The sequence below is a fragment of the Erinaceus europaeus genome, chromosome 12 (assembly GCF_950295315.1).
Source record: "Erinaceus europaeus chromosome 12, mEriEur2.1, whole genome shotgun sequence".
Classification (NCBI taxonomy): domain Eukaryota; kingdom Metazoa; phylum Chordata; class Mammalia; order Eulipotyphla; family Erinaceidae; genus Erinaceus; species Erinaceus europaeus.
This window is the reverse complement of record NC_080173.1, coordinates 34073981-34096049: the sequence shown is the minus strand read 5'-3', so window position 1 is coordinate 34096049 and position 22069 is coordinate 34073981. Positions and strand designations below refer to the sequence as shown.

At 38.0% G+C, this 22069-nt stretch overlaps 1 protein-coding gene across 4 annotated transcripts in view; it reads right to left on the bottom strand.

Annotated features, from left to right (window-relative positions):
• TASOR (transcription activation suppressor) overlaps window positions 1–22069 on the bottom strand; it is a 72501-nt gene that overhangs the window by 36539 nt on the left and 13893 nt on the right. For all 4 annotated transcript variants that reach the window (XM_060203078.1, XM_060203079.1, XM_060203076.1 and 1 more), the window contains exons 6-11: window positions 20936–21097; window positions 16564–16688; window positions 11696–11727; window positions 10955–11060; window positions 9835–9938; window positions 9650–9753 (exon numbers count right to left, since the gene is read on the bottom strand). In XM_060203078.1, coding sequence (XP_060059061.1) covers window positions 9650–9753; window positions 9835–9938; window positions 10955–11060; window positions 11696–11727; window positions 16564–16688; window positions 20936–21097 — 633 coding nt within the window. The remainder of the gene's footprint in view (window positions 1–9649; window positions 9754–9834; window positions 9939–10954; window positions 11061–11695; window positions 11728–16563; window positions 16689–20935; window positions 21098–22069) is intronic.

Here is a 22069-nt window from a genome sequence, read left to right as displayed (position 1 = left end):
AGCTGGGGCCCTAATCAGGGAGTCCTTAGTCTCCCAAACAGACTTGATAGGCCTAGACCTCAAATAAATCACTCTCTCCATTGTTTCCAGTCATCTCTATCAGGAACAAAAAAATAGACCCCTTTGTGGGTACCCACAGGATCTTGCTGTCAACCTGGATCAACAATGGTAGAGGATGGACAACATACTCTATGCTACACCTGAAGATGGGTCGATACTGGGGCAGCATGTAATGTTTCTACTCATGACTACAGAATGTGAGCTTAGATCTAGAGGGATGTAGCGGTCACACAGGCTCCTAAGCTAATTATGGACCCCAGATCACATCTACTGAGGTTAAGCTAATATAATTACAAAATATCAGTGACAAAGCTTATAAAATGAAGAAAAAAATTTAAAAGCTATAAAAAGACAATAATGAGACTGACTTGACCTCTCATTAAATATAGAAGACAGAAGATATTGTAGTATAGTCAAAATGCTGATACGTAACTATCAACCATGAATTATGTTTCCAGGATCCAGCAGCTGAAGGAGAGATGACATATACATAAACTGACTACAGAGTAGGTTTTGTTTAATTAAAATTTTTTTTAATTTGATAGGATAGAGAGAAATTGAGAGGGAAGGGGAAATCAGGATGGAGAGAGACACCTATAGTACTACCTCCAATTGTCATGAAGTTTCCCCCTACAGGTGGAGACTGACAACTTGAACATGGGTCCTTGTACTCAACCAGGTGCACCACCATCAGACCCCCAAAGTAGGTTTTAAATCAGGTCTCAACACATTTCAAATGATCACTACTTGTCCTAGTAACAATTTCAATACAAAGCTTTGTATTTTTTTTTTTTGCCTCCAGAGTTATCACTGTGGCTTGGTGCCTTGCAATATGAATCCACTGATACTAGAGGCTAATTTGATAGGATAGAGAGAAATTGAGAGGGAAGGGGAAATCAGGATGGAGAGAGACACCTATAGTACTACCTCCAATTGTCATGAAGTTTCCCCCTACAGGTGGAGACTGATGGTGGGAATTGTGTGGAGTTATACCCCTCTTATCTTATGGTATGTCAATGTTTCCTTTTTATAAATAAAAAATATATATAAAATTGACTAAAAAATTCTTCCTAAAATAAAGTTTGAAATATAAAAAATAATAATTTATGTGCATATATACATATACACAGTGGATTCTGAAATTTAATAAACTTGGGCACTTCTGGAGGCAGGGCTACGGAGGAGCAGCAGCTTTGTTTCTCTCCTCCCCTCGGTCAACTATGAATACCAAAGAAGACCACCTGGGACCACAATAAGACAGGACTAGAACGAATTCAGGAACCCACCAAATCAACAGTGAGTGCAAATACTTGTGGCTCATGGACAGAGAGAAGGCTAGGGAGAGATTAAGTGGCTGGTAATAGTCCAGCAGTTTACCAGTTGAGATACCACCTCCAGTCTGTTTCACCAATAAGGGGACAGCTGAAGGGAGGAGAGGACTCCCCTGAGACTCACCAAGTGCAACTGTGAGTCTCCACTGCTACTGCCCTCAGAATCTGGAGCAGCAGGTGTGTGGGGAAAGGCCCTCTACTGACACCAGGGGACAGAAAACTAACAAGGAAACGCAGGAGAAGATCTATACCCGGGTGGCCTAGCAGTGGGGCTGTGAGAGTCTCTCTGCATAACCACTGGATTATCTCTGCCCCACCCTGCTTTATCTCTTAGTCAGGAGTGAGGGATTAAGCTAAGAAGCCTACTTAATAGTTTAAAAGCAATCAGGTTCCTATAGACTACAGGGAAGAAAAAGAACAAAAGAGGCTTTAAAGCCACTGTGGTCCAACTCAGGGAATAAAATAATATTGAAACAACTGTCAATTTCCACAACTGTGAACCCTTTAATTACCTTACATAGACACAAGTAAATCCAGGAGTGATCAGTAATTTGAAAAGTACTGAGAGAAGGATTTCATAACATACTATAGAATGGTTAAACCAACAAGAAGAAATATTGGAGAAATGAACTGGGACAAAAATCCAGGTAAAAGCCCCACAAAGGTTGAAGCACAAAATAATAAAGTCAACATCCAAATACTAGGTAAGGAAATAATAACAGGAGTGAGTAGGGAGTTGGACAGTAGTGCAGCAGGTTAAGTGCATGAGGCGCAAAGTGTAAGGACTAGCGTGAGGATCCTGGTTCGAGCCCCCGGCTCCCCACCTGTAGGGGAGTCGCTTCACAGGCAGTGAAGTAGGTCTGCAGATGTCTGTCTTTCTCTCCCCATCTCTGTCTTCTTCTCTCTCCATTACTATCTATCCTATCCAAGAATGACTACATCAATAACAACAAGAGTAACAATCACAACAATAAAAAACAAGGGCAACAAAAGGGAAAATAAATATTTTAAAAAATAGTAACAGGAGTGAGTAAAGAGTTTGAAAGAATTGTCATCAGAAATGCAGAAACAACAATAGATATTTGGAAGAAACAACTAAAAAAGAAGAGATTTCAAAAAGAGATTAAGAGATACTGAAAAAAGAACAACAGAGAGCTATGGTACGACTTTAAAAGAAATAATATATGCATTTCTGGCTTACCAGAGGAAGAAAGAGAAGGAGGGAAAGAAAGCATTCTTTAGGACATAATAGCTGAGAACTTCTCTAGTCTAGACAACATCAAAGACATAAATATTCAAGAAGCCCAGAGGGTCCCAAACAGAATTAACCCAGACTTAAAGACACCAAGACACATCATATTGAGAATGGAAAGGAATACGGATACCGAAAAGATCCTGAAGGCTGCAAGAGAAAGAGTCACCTACAGAGGAAAACCCATAAGATTAGCAGCAGACTTCTCCACACAAACACTACAGGCCAGAAGAAAATGGCAAGATATCTATCAAGTACTCAATGAGAAAGGCTTTCAACCAAAAGTCCTGCTAGACTGTCATTCAGACTAGATGGAGGTATCAAAATCTTCTCAGACAAGCATCAGTTGAAGGAATCAACTGTCACCAAGCCTGCCCTGAAAGAAGTTCTGAAAGGTCTTCTATAAACAGTCAGACCACCATAAATAGGCTATATATCAGAACACTCTAAAAATATACAAGATTGGCATTAAAATATAATCAATCTTTGATACCAATAATTAAAAGTTAGGGCAGAAATAAATAACATTGAAAATAAAAAAAAAACATATAAAAGATCAACAAAAGTAAATGTTGGTTCTCTGAAAGAGGGAACAAAATCGACAAACCTTTAGCCAGACTCAAAACAAAAAAGGGAGAGACCCAAATAAATAGGATCATAAATGAAAGAGGAGATATCAACAGACATCACAGAAATTCAGCATATCATTTGAGACTTCGAACCACCAAGCTAGATAACTTAGAAGAAATGAAGGATTTCCTAGATACCTACTAACTTTCAAAACGAAATAAAGAGGAACAAGATAACATGAACAGTCCCGTCACAGCTAATGAAATTGAAACATTTATCAAAAATCTTCCCAAAAATAAAAGTCCTGAAGAAGATGGTTTTATAAATGAATTCTACAAAACCTTCAAAGAAGAACTCAAACCTCTACTTTTAAAAGTCTTCCAGAAGATTGAAGACACAGGAATACTCCCTGTCAGCTTCTATGAAGCCAACATCACTTTGATACCAAAAGCAGACAGGGACACAACCAAAAAAGAAAACTACAGACCAATATCTCTGATGAACATGTATGCTAAAATATTGAATGGATACAGAAGTATATTCACAAGATTGTACATCATGACCAAGTGGGGTTTATCCCAGGCATGCAAGGTTGGTTTAATATACCTAAGTCAATCAACGTGATCCACCACATCAATAAAAGCAAGACCAAAAACCATAGGGTCATACCAATAGATGCAAAGGAAGACTTTGACAAAATACAACACCCCTTTATGATCAAGACACTACAAAAAATGGGAATAGATGGAAAATTCCTTAAGTTAGGAGTCTATATATAGCAAGCCTACAGCCAACATCATACTCAATGGTGAAAAGCTGGAAGCATCTCCCCTCAGATCAGGTACTAGAAAGGGATGCCCGCTATCACCATTACTATTCAACATAGTGTTGGAAGTTTTTGCTATAGCAATCAGGCAGGAGAAAGGAATTAAAGGGATACAGATTGGAAGTGAGAAAGTCAAACTCTGCCTATTTGCAGATAACATAATAATATACACAGAAAAACCTAAGGAATCCAGCAAGGAGCTTTTGGAAATCATCAGGCAATACAGCAAGGTATCAGGCTACAAAATTAACATTCAAAAGTCAGTGGCATTCCTCTATGTAAACACTAAGTTAGAAGAAGATGAAATCCAGAAATCAATTCCTTTTACTATAGCAACAAAAACAATAATGGGAGTTGGGTGGTAGCCCAGTGGGTTAAGCACAGGTGGCGCAAAGCACAAGAACCAGCATAAAGATCCCAATTTGAACCTCTGGCTCCCCACCTGCAGTGGAGTCACTTCACAGGTGGTGAAGCAGGTCTGCAGGTGTCTTTCTCTCCCCCTGTCTTCCCCTCCTCTCTCCATTTCCCTCTGTCTTATCTAACAATGACAACAACAATAATTACTACAACAATAACACAAGGGCAAAAAAAGGGAATAAATATTTTTTAAAAAACAGTAAAATATCTAGGAATAAACCTAACCAAAGAAGTGAAAAACTGGTATACTGAAAATTATGAGTCACTGCTCAAGAAAACTGAAAAAGACATAAAAAAGTGGAAAGATATTCCATGTTCATGAGTCTGAAGAATTAACATCATCAAAATGAATATACTACCCAGAGCCATCTACTAATTTAATGCTATCCTCATCAAGATCCTAACCACATTCTTTAGGAGAATAGAACAAATGTTTATCTGAAACCAGAAAAGACCTAGAATTGCCAAAACAATCTTGCGAGAAGAAAGAACAGAACTGGAGGCATCACACTCCCAGATCTCAAATTGTATTAGAGGGTCATTGTCATCAAAACTGCTTGGTACTGGAACATGAATAGACACACTGACCAGTGGAATAGAATTGAGGTCCCACAAGTAAGCTCCCACACCTATGGATATCCAATCTTTGACAAAGGTGCCCAGGCTATTAAATGGGGAAAGCAGAGTCTATTCAACAAATGGTGTTGGGAAAAATGGGTTGAAACATGAAGAAGAATGAAACTGAACCACTATATTTCACCAAACACAAAAGTAAATTCCAAGTGGATCAAGGACTTGCATGTTAGACCAGAAACTATCAGATACTTAGAGGAAAATATTGGCAGAACTCTTTTCCACATACATTTTAAAGACATCTGCAATGAAACAAATCCAGTTATAAAGAAGACTAAGGCAAGCATAAACCTATGGGACTACATCAATTTAAAAAGCTTCTTCACAGCAAAAGAAACCACTACCCAAACCAAGAGACCCCTCACAGAATGGGAGAAGATCGTTACATGCCATATATCAAACAAGAGTTTAATAACCAAAATATATGAGGAGCTTGCCAAATTCAACAATAAGAAAACAACCCCATCCAAAAATGGAGAGAGGACATGAACAGAATATTCACCACAGAAGAGATCCAAAATGCTGAGAAACATATGAAAAAATGCTCTAGTCTTTTTCAGAGAAATGCAAATAAAGACAGCAATGAGATACTACTTCACTCATGTGAGAATATCATACATCAGAAAATTTAGCAGCAACAAATACTGGAGAGATTATGGGGTCAAAGGAACCCTCCTGCACTGCTGCTGGGAATTTCAATTGTTCCAACCTCTGTGGAGAACAGTCTGAAGAACTCTCAGAAGGCTAGAAATGGACCTACCCTACAATTCCTACCTGCAATTATTCTCCTGGGGATAGATCCTAAGGAACCCAACAAACCCATCCAAAAAGATCTGTGTACACATATGTTCTTAGCAGCACAACTTTTAATAGCCAAAACCTGGAAGCAACCCAGGTGTCCAACAACAGATGAGTGGCTGAGCAAGGTGTGGTATATATACACAATGGAATACTACTTGGCTATTAAAAATGGTGACTTCACCATTTTTAGCTGATCTTGGATGGACTTTGAAAAATTCATGTTAAGTGAAATAAGTCAGAAACAGAAAGATGAATATAGGATGATCTCACTCTCAGGAAGAAGTTGAAAAACAAGATCAGAAGAGAAAACACAAGTAGAACCTGAACTGCAATTGGTGTATTGCACCAAAGTAAAAGACTCTGGGGTGGGTGAGGGGGAGAATACAGGTCCAAAAAGGATGACAGAGGACCTAGTGGGGTGAGTATTATTATATGGAGAACTGGGAAATATTATGCATGTACAAACTACTGTATTTACTTTCGAATGTAAAACATTAATTCCCCAATAAAGAAATTAAAAAAAAAGAAATTTAATAAACTAAGAGCCCAGCAGTAATCAATGTACCACCTATTATAATGAATAACTAAAAAAAAAAAAAATAGCCATTGTTAGGATAATCCCAATGAAATTTGAAGGAAAGAGGTGGCTATACAAAATACCTAAGCCCATTAGATTTATGCAATTTATCTTTACGGCGTATCTGTGACCTCTAAGAACTAGGATCTTACTTCTTGTTTTCTGGGAAGACCCAGTCCTCTTTGAATCTAATATAATACTTGCTCAGTTGAAGAACAAAATGCCAGTACCCTTCCTATACTGATGTAATAATTTTCAGGTAAATTTCTCTGTCTAGAATCTAAATACTTATACCCTGAAATACAAGAACCAAACAGTTTTGGATAATTCATTATCTTTCCATATCCAAATCTACTATCTAAATAATTACTTTCCAAACTTAGGAATTGATTGTTTTTCATCATGAGAAATATTTGTATTATAAACAGGTTTTCAGAACGAAAAGAGAAATGTATATGCATAAAATGAAATTCTGTGTGGCATAAAAACTGTAGTTTCAGTTTCTGGACAAAAATGTACTAACTCCTTTTTCCAACTATGACACCATCCCCCGAGACAATAACTTAGGTCACTTTCATATTAGATGTCAGGCACAGGCAAAAACTAGTTGGGTCATGGACCCCTTGGAATATACCTAAAATAGACCTATCTTTTTCCAAAATGGAGACCCCAAATCTTCATTTGCAATATTGCCTGTAGGTTCATGATTAGTCAACAATTTGTTCTGTTTTATATCTTATCTCTTTTTTCAGCCACCAGGTTCCAGATATTACCATGATGTCAACCAGACTTCCCAGGACAGATGATCCCACCAATGTGTCTTGGAGCCCCACCTCCCTAGATCCCTGCCCCACTAGGGAGAGACAGGCTGGGAGTATGGATCGACCTGCCAACGCCTATCTTCAGTGGGAAAGCAATTACAGAAACCAGACCTTCTACCTTCTGCACCCCTTGATGACCCTGGATCCATGCACCCAGAGGGATAAAGAATAGGAAAGCTATCATGGGAAGGAATAGGAATGGGATATGGAGTTCCGGTGGCGGGAATTGTGTGGAATTATACCCCTTTTATCCTATGGTATTTTCAGTGTTTCCATTTTATGAATAAAAACTTCTTTAAAAAGTTACTAACAGAAGGATGAATATGGGATGATCTCACTCTCAGGCAGAAGATGAAAACCAAGATCAGAAAAGAAAACACAAGTAGAACCTGAAATGGAATTGGCATATTGCACCCAAGTAAAAGACTCTGGGGTGGGTGGGTGGGGAGAATACAGGTCTATGAAGGATGATAAATGACATAGTGGGGGTTGTATTGTTAAATGGATGGGAAATTGGGGAATGTTATGCATGTACAAATTATTGTATTTACTGTTGAATGTAAAGCATTAATTCCCCAATAAAGAAATAAATTTTTTAAAAAGTTACTAACACTTTTTTTTTTTTTTGCCTCCAGATATCACTGGGGCTCAGTACCAGTATCACAAATCCTCAGATCCTGGTGGCCACTTTTCCCCCTCATTTTATTGGATAGGATAGACAGAAATTGAGAAAGGAAGAAAATGTATAGAGGGAGAGACAGGTAAGACAGACACCTGTAGACCTGCTTCACTGCTCATGAAGTATCCCCCTACAGGGGGAACAGAGGCTCAAACCCAGAATCTTGTGTGGGTTTTTGCACTTCATACTACATGTCCTTAAGTGGGCGCACCACAGCCCCCCCCCTTCCCCGCAACACCCTCACACACACAAAATATCTCCATTTGATTATCTGGAAACTGAAAAATAACAAAGTGGGAAGTAAAAAAATACAACTGCTTAAAAAAAAAGATATTAAATAGTATACTAGTGACAAAAAACTGTTCTCTACTAATATGTTACAATAGTATTTGAGCAGTTGATCTAACTCAGGTTATAGAAACTTTGGAAAACCAATCAGCATCTACAACCACTTCCTCTTCTTAAGCAAAATGTACATAAGCACATATTCATTTTCAATTCATTCCTGAATGAATCACACAACCTGATATCTAAACTAATCCTCTATTCAAACTTACATATTTAATCTGTATTAAATTGAACACTATCTAGTAACTCAGACTAATGTCTTCATATATTAACAGTCTTAATTCTCATCCAAGTCATCACTAGTGTAATGGTTTCCTATCACATCTCCCCTTTTAATTTTCTATAGCAACCAAGGTAAACTTTTAAAGCACAAAGCTTACACTGCATCATATTCAGAAAATTCTCCGATATGAGACATTAAAAAAAAAAAACCTGTCTACTGATACAAATCACTCGTATAGAATTATCATTCTATATAACACAGAATGACTAAACTATATACTGTACATAAGAAATGATCATTGAATATTGTAGTTATAACCACAAAATATAATAAAAACACATTATGAGGAGGAGTGGGCTGAAAAAAAGATTTATCATAAATAAAAAGTAGCAGAGGCTAGAGTAAAATATTATTAACTGTTACAAAGACAGAAGCCATACAAAACTCTGAAAGTCAAAAATGGAAATAAGTTAAAATATTAATATGATCAATTAACATTAATTTTAAATAAGATGAGAGTGAGAAATTCTGACAAGAGCAGTGCTGGAGCCTCAGACATACCAGTTATAAAATAACAAATATAGGGTCGGGCGGTAGCACAGCAGGTTAAGCGCATGTGGTGCAAAGCGCAAGGACTGGCTCAAGGATCCCGATTCGAGCCCCTGGCTCCCCACCTGCAGGGGAGTTGCTTCACAGGCGGTGAAGCAGATCTGCAGGTGTCTATCTTTCTCCCTCCCTCTCTGTCTTCCTCTCTCCATTTCTCTCTGTCCTATCCAAGAACGAATGACATCAACAATAATAATAACCACAACAAGGCTACAACAACAAGGGCAACAAAAAGGGGGGAAATGGCCTCCAGGAGCAGTGGATTCATAGTGCAGGCACTGAGCTCCAGCAATAATCCTGGAGGCAAAAAAAAAAAAAAATCAAAAACAAGTATTTTTTTATTTTAATTAATTTGTTTTTACCAGAACAATGTTCAGCTCTAGTTTATGGTGGTGCTGGTGATTGAACCTGGTATCTTTAGAGCCTCAGGCATGAAAGTATTTTTGCATAACCACTATGCAAAAATACTCCAGTCCTGGGAAATAGTTTTAAACCTTTCACTTACAAGTTTTTCTTTCTCCAGTTTTTGCAGTAAGCACTCCAAGTTACTTCCAATTCTTGTGTTTTCTACAACTTCATAAAGACTGCAATACATTCCATTCTTCAAAACTGACATTAAGAAAAAATATATAGTGAATATTCAAATCAAGCCTACTTCTTACATGTTTCAGTGAAATTAAATTACTGTACCTTCATTTGGACCTACGTATGTTTCCTTATAAAATAATGCCGGAGGAATCTTCTGTTTCAGATGATCAATACTCATAACCATTTCAACATCTAATTTCTCAGGACTGAAAGAAAATTGAAAAGGCACATTTGCCTCACCTATGTGTTTGTTTGTTTATTTTTCAATATATTAAAAAATAAACAGAGAGATCATAGCACTGAAGCTTCCTTCAGTGTAGTAGGGGCCAGACCCAAGTGAAACCTGGTTCACACACATAGCAGAGTAGAATACTATCCAAGTGAACCATTTTACCACCCCTTCAGCTCTACTGTAAATTCTATTAATATTATCTCTCTCACTGACACATATACACAGGCGCACACAACTATCTAGTTAGAAAACAGAAAGGTGTATTTGTTAATTTCACATTTTAAGCTAAAGAGGATTTGATATGAGATGTCCAACTATAAACATTGGTAATATTGCCTACCTACCTACCTATCTTCCATCTTTAAACCAATGATTAGATCTATATAGTCAATGTGATGACCTCAAAGTTTATATTTACTGTGATAGTAGCAAGAGATCATTTTAGACCTTTCTGTTCCAACATGTTCCACAAGACTGAGAACAGCCTCAGGGGCCAGGTGGTTGTAACACACCTGATAGAACACGTTACCATGCACAAAGACCTAAGTTCAAGCCCCTGTCCCCCACCTGCATGGGGGAAGCTTCACAAGCGGTGAAGAAATATTACAAATGTCTCTCTTTCTTTCTCCATCTTCCCTCGATTTCTCTTTCTAGCCAATAAATAATAGAATATTGAAATATATACATATATATTTAACCAAGATAAAACTTCTTAAAGTCATTTTCAAGATTAAAATTACTGAGAAAAAATTTATGCCATGCATGTATATAACTAATTAACCCATTCTCAAGCTAATACAGAAAAGCAGAGAACACATTTTGCCAATTAAGTTTCCAAAGCCACCAAAACAATCTTAAGAAACTATCCAATAGTTGCATTAAGTTTGCAGGTAGTAAAGTAAAATTTAAATACAGCTTTAAAAAGTAAAAGAAGAAACTGAATAGTTAGCAACCACTAATTGCTATTATCTTTTAATATAAAATACTTACAGCTTGATAGGCAAAAAAGCACGATTGGCTGACCTCAGAGAAATATAACACAAAAGCTTTCCTTTATTTAGAAGCTGTCCTTTCCACAAGGTGTAATGCAATCTATCTAAATATAAAGAATAATGATACAATTCAGCCTCATAGAATCCCACGATCAAACACATTTCTAGAATATGTGAAAAAATATTTAGACGCAAGATGTTTCTTAATGACGCCATTGTTTCTTAATGTCTTTTTTCCTAAGAAATTCTACCTGCAGAGAATAACAAGTTTATTTACCTTAGTCCTCACATCAGAAAGCCGAGGAACAAAGACAATAGTCACTGCTCTTGAATATACCCACCCAAGACAATATTGGATTGTGATAATTACATGAGTCCCTACAATGTCTCCTTTTAGTCACACTGTTATTAAGAAACTTGTTGATAGAAAACATCAATACTGCTTTTACTCCTTTAACTCCAAAAAAAAATCTGATTATTTTAAAAAGCTGAGCTGTGAAAATTTGTTTCATATTTTTTTAACTATTAAAGAGCTAAAAACTCTTTTGATCTATAGCCACAGTAACAGCACCTTTTTAAAGGAGACTTTATGCTTGGATGAACAAATGCTGATTCTAAATTATAACAAGGTCTTAACTTTTCATATTTTGTCCATTCTCAAAACCCCAAAGCACATAGCCCTCTACTAGCATACTAATTCTTGTGATTTATAAAACTATAGATAAGAAAAGATTCTTACCTGTACTTCGATTGGCATTAAAGCTAGTAGATCTACAAATGAATGTTTTAAAAGAAATACATTACTAACTGGTAACAACATAAAAGTAAGCATTGAATCATTTTTAATGATATACAGTATAAAAGAACTAAATTGATTCTCCCAGTAAAAGCACAACTGAATGACTTGCAATTTAAGGGGCAAGAGTAATAGCTCACCAGGTAGGGTGTCTGCATTGTCATGTGTGTGAACCAGGCTTGAGCCCCATCACATGAGAGGTGCTATGACAATTAAGGATGCTTGAGTGCTAGTGTCTCCTTCTTCCCTTCCTTTCCTACCCCCACCCTCCACCCGAGATGAATGAAAAAAGTGGCCTGGAGTGATGAAATTATATATGTTCAAGGTTCTGGTATATACACAGTAATAAAGTGAAATAAATTTAAAAATTTTAATTCTTTGCCTACTTGAAGAAAACAATTACTCTACTCAAATTACCATTATTTGCCTATATTTAACAGAACCGCTTTTCTCAGAAGTATCCAGGAAAGCACAAAATCCCTTAAAGTCTGCCAATTCACTCTGATGGTGAGCTTTAAAGGAAGAGACTATATATATACATATACATACATATATATACATACATATATACATATACATACACATATATATACACACACATACATATATATGTGTGTGTCTACATACACACATTCATTCACTATTCAGTAAATGTTTATGAAGTTCTTATCATTCACAGCTTTTTTTGTTTGTTTTTGTTATTTTTTTGCCTCTAGGGTTTTTAATTTTTTCCCTTTCCAGAGTTATTGCTAGGGTTCAGTGCTTGCACTAGGAATCCACTGCTCCTGGAGGCTATTTCCCCATTTTTGTTGCCCTTGTTGTTAACTGTTGCTGTTGTTACTGGATAGGACAGACAGAAATTGAGAGAGGAGAGGAAGAGAGAGAGGGGGAGAGACACCTGCAGGCCTGCTTCACTGCCTGCAACGCTACCATCCCCCCACATCCCCACTGCAGGTGGGGAGCCAGGGGCTCAAACCAGGATCCTTATGCTGGTCCTTTCACCTTGTGCCACGTGCACTTAACCCATTGCACTACCACTCAGCCCGATTTTTTTTTTTTTTAACCAGAGCCCTGATCAGCTCTGGTTTATGGTAGGGCGGGGATTGAACCTAGGACTTTGGAACCTCAGCTATGAGTTCCTTTGCATAACCATTATGCTATCTACCTTCACCCTCATATGATGACTTTAAGTGCTATGGAGAAAAAATAAAAGGAAAAACAGACTAAGAGGACAGGGGTAAAAAAAATTGGGGGACAATGTGAAACTGAGACTGGGTGTAGTCTAACAAAAGACCAGGAAAAGGGGTGTGAGTGAACGGGAGTGGAGAAGGCACTGGGGTCCTGCTACATGTGATAGTGGAAATGAACCTAAAAAGGGAATGAGAGTCTTCTGCAGACACCTATCACAGGAAGGTGAAAAAATTTAGCAATATGACAACAACTGTACTATAAACCGTAATAAAATCATAAAAAAAATTGGGGTCGTAAGACCCAGATTCAACCCCCCTACACACACACACCACTGGAGAAAACTTCAGTACTGTGAGGGAGAGGGAGGTAGCATGTGTGTGTCTATGTCCCTTTCTTTCTCTGTTTGAAAAATTCATCCCAGAGCAGTAATGAGAAAATAATAAATTTGAGAGACCACCAGCTACCCTAGAGAGCCTATATCTTCCATGCATGAGGTCCTGGGTTTCAGAGTCCTGGCATCACATGAGAGTACCACAGCCAGCATACCAAAGCTCCAAAAGCTCCACAGTTGAGTAGCTATGTGGTATACCTCCCCTCTCTCTCAATCTCTTTCTTCCCTTCAGAGAAAGATAATTTTGAAAAATGGTTCTGAGAGCCCACTCAGCTGTGGAACTGAGCATGTATGTGCAAGACTCTAGGTTCATTCCCCAAGTCACATAAAAAAAAAAAAAGCATTCAAGAATTTAGTCATAACATCAACATTAAGGAGAGACCTGCAGGTGTTAACTATGCAGCTAAATTCAGGGAAAAAAGAGACAATAAATATAGTCTGAGGCAGAACATGCACCTTGGAAGTGAAGGTACATACAGCAAGGATATTTACTCTACGCTCCTTTAAATGAAATGGAGCCCAGGGGCATATTATGCCAAGTGTGAGGCCCCAGGCTTGAGCTCCAGCCACCACAGGAGCACTTGTATGGGGGAAGCTTCACAGCTGGTGGAGCATTGCTGAAATCTCTCATGTTCTGTCTCTTTCTCTTATTCTATTCTGCCTCTAAAAATAAATAAATAATACATATTATCTGTCAACAAGTAGAATCAAAGGAGATGCAAAGAATAGTTATTCCCAGGTATATGACCTCATAGTTAAGTGCTGGATTTTGTTTGTTTACCTGAGCACTTCTCAGCTCTGGCTTATGGTGGTATTGAGGGCTGAACCTGGGACCCCAATACTCAGGAATGAACGGTTTTTTGCATAACCATTATGCTATCTCCCCAGCACTGGATGTCTTTTAAAGACAATAAAAGGTTCTATAGTCAAAACATCATAGGAACCATAAATAGAGTCACAAAAATGAAAAGTTGTCCAGATATTCTGTGAATTTATACCCGTAACTGTAGATTGTTTCCAGAGCTATTCACTGATGAAAGAGAGAAAGAGCTGGAGAGTCGAAGAGATGGTGCAGAGTTGAGCAGTGTTCTAGTCTCTGTCTTTGATAAAGAAAAAGTAATCGTATTGCACCAAAGTAAAAGACTCTGGGGTGGGTGGATGGGGAGAATACAGGATGGCAGAGGACCTAGTGGGGGTTGTATTGTTATATGGAAAACTGGGAAATGTTATGCATGTACAAACTATTGTATTTACTGTTGAATGTAAAACGTTAATTCCCCAATAAAGAAATTAAAAAAAAAAGAAAAATTAAGTATTTTTAAAAAGTACAGAACCTCAAGAGATGACAACCTCATCTGAAAATTAAGAAATCAACTTCAAAAATGCATGTGGACTGAAACATGGTTTTCAAAACAGCAGTTTATCTAAGCAGATACCACATATGAGGTAGCAAAAGTAAAAATAGACATTTGACCATTTCACTTACATCATTTTTCTTTTTAAACTTTTTAATATTTATTTATTTTCTTCTGTTGCCCTTTTTTTATTGTTGTTGTAGCTATTCTTGTTATTAATATCATTGTTAGATAGGACAGAGAGAAATGGAGAGAGGAGGGGAAGACAGAGAAGGAGAGAATAAGACACCTGCAGACCTGCTTCACTGCCTGTGAAGCGAACTCCCTGCAGGTGGGGATCCAGGGGCTCGAACTGGGATCCTTACTCCTGTCCTTTGTGCTTTGCACCACATGCACTTAACCCGCTGTGCTACTGCCCGACTCCCTCACTAACATCTCTTTTAGGATATCTTTATTATTAATTGAATAGAGACAGAGAAAACTCAAGGGAGGGAGGTTGAGGAGAGAGAGATAGACACAGCACTGCTTCACCACTTGTAAAGCTTTCCTCTTGCAGGTAGGGGCCAGGGACTTGAACCAGGATTCATGCTCACTGTAATGTGTGCACTTAAACCAGTTATGCCACCACGCAGCACCTCACTTAGATCTTTTTAAAATTAATATTCAACTTTACCAAAACATTTTTTGGAACCACCACACAGGAAAAAGAGAAATTGCTTTGCCCTCTTAAAAGAAACTGCCAATAGTTCTTTCTCAATTACATACTAGAACTCAATTACGACAAAATCAGAATTACCTAGAAGCGTTCTATACCCAGTACCCAATCCCTTTAATGAATATTAACTAACTCAAGAAAGGGCTAGGGCATTTTTGTACAAAAAGTTCACATTTTAAAACTGCATTAACTTAAAAAAGTTACAGAAGTCAGATCTCCCAGCTGTACCCCAAAAAGAATTCTGTACCATACTCCCAGTGAGGGAGAAATGACAAAGGGAAGATGACCAGAGGGCTCTGAACTCCAATTCCATCATACAGGGATGGGGGTATAGCCCAGCAGTGCCCAGGGTACTGCTATATATCAGAGCTGAGTAGTCCTTAGTGCAGCTCTTTCTCATACACATACACACAAGACCCAGAAAAAGAGGAGAAAAAAAAAAAAAGGAAGGACATTCAAAAGCAGAAATAGGTATAGGTGTAACTTAGAAAGGAAGAGAACATGGGACCATGTTAAAAAAAAAAAAGGCAAATATATACAAATATAGACAGATAGTTATAGAAATAATAGTCAACCCACATCTGTGACCTTAAGAAAACTACTGCAGTTTCCAATGGAGGGAGTGGGGATACAGAACTCTGGTGGTGGGAACGGTGTGGAGTTATACCCTTGTTATCTTATAATTTTATAAATCAATATTATACCAGTAATAAAATTTAAAAAACAAATTTAAATTTAAAAATTTTGAAAAATGAGCTTAACTAGTATGGTTTAAGTAATTTTAGTTTGTAATTCTACATATATTAAGCAATTGTCTTTTCCACTGACTTTTTTTTTTTTTTTTGCCACTAGAGTATCTTTGAAACTGAGTGTGCAATTGCACTGCTACCAGACTTGTTTTCTAGAGGTGAAAGACATTTAGAGAGAAGAAAGATACAGAAAGGAGGAGAGACATCATAGCATTACTTCCCCTTTGTGTGCCATGTGCTGGCCAGGGTCTGGGTCCTCGAGCATGATAGTATCTGGGTAACCATCTCCTGCTCACCTTTTAAAAGTCACTGAAAATTCGTGCTTTCTAGTTTCAAGGGAAGAAGTAGCAGGAAAACTTTTTCTCCTAAGTATTGCAAGACATCCATTCTAGATGATGTCTAAATCTTACCTTGATAAAGATACAGATTTTGAAGCTTGTATATCCTCTTTGTAAGTAAAAGAAACAACCGCATATGGACACACATGTCTTGGTCTTCGCTTTATTTCATCAAAGCCATACTCATAAAAATAATACTAAAAATAAAAAAATGAAAAATGAACTTAAAAAATAAGTGGTACAAAGTGGGACCTTATATTTGACTGCCCAGTTTGGGGGTAAATATACCATTTAAGTTTTTCTAGTAGAAGACATCTATAACAACTACTTACCAATTTAACAAATACAACATGTACCTCATGTTTGTTTATTTATTTTCTCTTTTGTTGCCCTTGTTTTTTTTATTTTTCTGTAGTTATTATTTTTGTTGTTATTGATGTCGTCGTTGGATAGGACAGAGAAAAATGGAGAGAGGAGGGGAAGACAGAGAGGGGGAGAGAAAGATAGACACCTGCAGACCTACTTCACTGCTTGTGAAGCAACTCCCCTGCAGGTAGGGAACCAGGGGCTCAAACCGGGATCCTTATGCCGGTCCTTGCGCTTTGCGCCACATGAGCTTAACCCGCTGCGCTACCACCCAGCTCCCGCACCTCATGTTTTGGAAGTAACATATAATAAATATAATAGTAAAATAACAGATATAACTCAAATACTAGGAAACAAATAGGTATTCCTAAGGTTTATTTCTGAAGAATGTTCACTAACAATGTTCAACAAATTTCCTATAAAAATGTTACAAGGGCAGGAGAGATAGCTTGGTAATGGAAAAGAATTTCATGCTTGCAGTTCTGAATTCCCAGGTTCAGTCCTGGGAGGTGCTGAGTTGTGCTGTGATCTCTCTCATTGTATAAAATAAAAATAAAAAATTTTAAAGTTAACATTGGATGTTAAGTTTTCAAATCACCCCCCCCAAAAGCCAATTTGATACTAAAATACTAGACACAATCCCAGCCAAACCTGTATTTTGCTCGTTATTAAATAATAATCAGAATAAATAATCTTGACCCACCCACCTGCAACTACAGATAAAGCAGCAAAAGAGGTGGAAAATAAGTAACAAACGTAGCTGACCCTCTTTCTAATATAGTCTCTTCTCTTCAGCTATTTAAAATCTTTATAAGGTTAGAGTTTTATGACTTTTACACTAGTGGTTTTCAATTAAAAAGCAGAGTTTGGGGCTGGGTGCTGGCAGACTCAATTAAGTGCACATGTAACCATGGGAAAGGAGATAGGCTGAAGTCCCCAGGTCCCCCCCCACCACCTGCAGGGTTAAAACTTTGAGAACAATGTAGTAGAGCTGCCAGTCTCTCTTTCTCTCCCCCCTTCTTCTCTCTCCTTTCCTCTCAATTTGTCTCTATCCAATAAAAAAGTTAAAATAGAGGTTAGAAACGAAACACTTGCCCTCAAAATCCATTCCTTTGCAAAAGTATTAATTTAAAAATTACTGTGGCTCTAAAAATGCCAGGTAGTTGTTTTGGAAGCATCAAGTCATTTTATAAGTTCTGCTCAGGGAAAAAAAAAATCAGTAATTAGTATGTACCAATCCTACCAAAAGGTAAAACTGAGTCAGCCCAGATGACTGCTTAACTTTTACTCAAAGACCTACACAGGGCTGGGAGGTGCTGAGCAGATGAAGTGCAAAGATTTCCATATCTAAGGTACCAAGTGCAACACCCCAGTTCCACCTGACCTATCTCCTTCTCCCTTATAAAACAAATATATCTTCAAGAGGCCCTGAGTTCAATCCCAGTCTTGTGTATACCACAGTGATGTTCTAGTTCTCTCTTCCTCCAATTAAAAAAAAAAAAAAAGTCTTATTTGAAATTTTAAACCAGAGCACTATTTAGCTCTAGCTTTTATTATGTTAGGACTGAGCCTGGGACACTGAAGCCCCAGGCACAGAGAAGTCTTTTTGCATAACCATTTACTATCTTCCTAGTCAATAAATAAAACTTTAAAAAATAAGATAAAAGAGGAATAAATTTCATTTAAGTAAAGGAAAAAAAGGTACTTCTGGGGTGATTAGCACCATTACTTTTCACATATAATCCATTTAGGCATGTTGTTGAACCCTGAACACTAGTTAGAATTTACACAGGCAGGGGGGGTCAGGTGGTAGCGCAGTGGGTTAAGCTCACATGGCGCCAAGCACAAGGACTGGAGTAATGATCCTGGTTGGAGTCCCCAGCTCCCCACCTGCAGGGGAGTTGATTCACAAGGGGTAAAGCAGGTCTGCAGGTGTCTATCTTTCTCTCCCCCTTTTGCCTTCCCCATCTCTCTTGATTTCTCTCTGTTCTATCCAACAACGACATCAATAACAACAACAATAAAACAAGGGCAATAAAAGAGAAAAAAATTAAATAAATAAAAGAATTTACACAAGCAGGTCCATGGGTTCTACATTCAGATTCAAACAACCTAGAATGTTGGATGGCTGATCAGCCTAAGTGTAATCTGTTGATACTGAGGCCTGACTATAAGAACCTCAAGCTTCGCACGATTTTTGTGTGGCATCCTGAAGTCAACTCTCTCCTTCCCGTATATGCCAAGTGACTATAAATTTAGGGAGCATTATACAGGGATGGAGATATAGTTCAGGAGTGTAGCCCAGCTTCAATCCAGAGCACTGCTATATGCAAGAGCTGAGCAGTACTTAGTGCAGCTCTCTCCCTCTTATACACATACTCACACTCATAAAAAATATATAAATATTTTAAGAAAACCTGTTAGAAAAGTTAAGTAATCATTGTGGAAATATGGAGCCAGGTGGTGGCACAATCAGTTAAGCAAACGCATTACAGTGTATAAGGACTCAGATTCAAGCCCTACCCCACAACCCACCCACCTACAAGCAGAAAGCTTCACAAGTAGAGAAGCAATGCTGCAGACAATTGTCTCTATGTCTCTTTCTCTCTCTCTCTCCCTCCTTTCTAGATTCCTCTGTATCTACCCTATAACAAACAAAAAGTAAGAAAAAACTTTTGAAAAAGAGAAAGAAAAAAGTTATTTATGGATTTTCACTGAGGGAGAATAGAGATCAGGGGCTCTTAACATCCACGCTGCCCAAGGGTCAACCATATATGTTCTGCTTGTTAAAAAGAATTACTTCAGGGGTCAGGCGGTGGCAAGGACCCAGGTTCAAAGCCCCTGGTCCTTACCTTTGGGGGAGAGGTGAAATAGAGCTTCAGGTGACTCTCCGTCACTCTTACTCTATAGTTTCCTTTCCCCTCTCAATCTGTCTCTATCCAATAATAACTAAATAAAATTTTAAAAAATATTAGTTCATGATAGTCAAGAATCATATAAAAGCCATGTAACGTCACAGTTTTAAATATGTGAAGCTTATTCTATAGTAACTACATCTGAATAAAGCTAAAAAATGAATTTTAGAGTTCAGACAGTGGTACAGCCAATAGATTACACACAACACCATGTGCTAGAATCAGGGTCCTAGCCTTCATCCCTGCCCACAAAGGGGGAAGTCAGGAGTGATGAAGCAGTGTTACATGTCTCTCTAACTCCCCACCCCCTTTCCTTCTCAATTTTTATCGCTATTAAAAAAAAAAAAAGACTGCCAGGAGCAGTGAGTTCATCATGCAGGCATACCATAATCACCAGCAATAACCCCCTTAATGGCAATTTAAAAAAAAAATGATTAAGTTTTCAGCTTAGAAAAACAGTAATAAAAGCAGAAAATAGTGGTCCTGGAGGTGGCCTCAGACTCTTAAGCATGAGGTCCCAAGTTCAATTCCCCGCAGTACATTTACCATAGTGATGTCTCGTTCTTTCTCCTCCTATCTTTCTCATAAATAAATAAAATCTTTTAAAAAATGAAAAATAAATAATAGCAGAAAATACCTACTAAATTTAAAGTACAAATGATATGAATTAAAGTATTTAAAGAGTTTCAGGCTGCGGAAATATCTCAGTTCTTAGAAAACAGGATTTGCATGTCTGAGGCTCCTGGTTCAATCCTAGGGATAAGGTGTACCAAAGTACTTTGGTTTCTCTCTCATGACACTGTCTCACACAAAATAATTCAAGGGTTTCAACTTTACATTGAAGGTTAAGTAATGTTAGACAGGAGATGGTTATAACCAAATGAAATAAGGAGTACTGAGGGCAGTAATCATACCAAAAAACAAACAACAAACAAACAAAAATCCAAGCTGGAAGGACAATCTGTAAAGCAGGGAGAGTTAGGCTAAGGAATCAGACATATTACTTGTTAAGTCTGAGGAGTCAGTGTATGTTTCTGAGACATTTTGGAGTCTGACAGTGATTCAAGGAAACCAGCCAGTTGATGGCAGAGGGAACAGAAAGACGTTAAAGGATTCAGTGACCAACAGATTATAACACTAACATGGATTCAGGGCATACCTACCTGAGTAAGCTCATAGGCTCTGTAAGCCAAAAGGGATGTAATTCTAATGGCATTCTTTGACATGTGGCACTCATGTTTTGGTGTTGGGTCCATAGCAGTTTTATTCAACACAGATTCCAGACTTTTTGCACCCATAGGATCATAAATACTCTTAATTCTACCCTAAAAAAGAAAAATATTTTAAAAACATTGATTTATTTATTACTGTATATTGACAGAAACTGAGAGGGGGGGAAATAGAGACAGAGAGAGATACCTGCAGCTCTACTTCACCACTCGTGAAGCTCTCTCTCTCTCTCTCTCTCTCTTTTTTTTAAAGATTTTATTTACTTATTCATGAAGATAAGAGAAAGCAAGAACCAGATATCACTCAGGTACATGTGCTGCCGAGGACTGAACTCAGGACCACATGCTTGAGAATCCAATGCTTTATCCACTGTACCACCTCCCAGACCACCCAGACCACCCACTCGTGAAGCTTTCCACCTGCAGGTGGGGACCAGAGGTTTGAACCCAGATCTTTGTTCACTGTAGTGTGTATGCTTAACCAGGTGTGCCACTGTCTGGCCCCCCCCAAAATATTTTAAGTCCACCTAAACTAAGTACTGACTACATTACATTAATATTTTATTTCTTTGAATAGAAATCAACTGTAACATTTTCTTTCCGTTTAACACCAGGAAATAAAGTAACACACTTGTTACCAATAGTGTAGTAAGGAAAATAAATTTAACCATGGGGGCTGGACAGTGGTGCACCTTGTACAGTACATACATTACTATGTATGGGAATCTAGATGCAAAACCCTGGTCCCCAACTTCGGGGGAGTAAGGGGCAAACTTCACAAGTGACAGAGCAGTACTGCAAGTATCTTACCTTTTTTTTTTTAAATTATTTATTCCCTTTTGTTGCCCTTGTTGTTTTATTGTTGTAGTTATTATTGTTATTGATGTCATCGTTGGATAGGACAGAGACAAATGGAGAGAGGAGGGGAAGACAGAGAGATAGACACTTGCAGACCTTCTTCACCGCTTGTGAAGCGACCCCCCTGCAGGTGGGGAGCCAAGGGCTCGAACCGGGATTCTTACGCCAGTCCTTGCGCTTTGTGCCACCTGCAGTTAACATGCTGTGCTA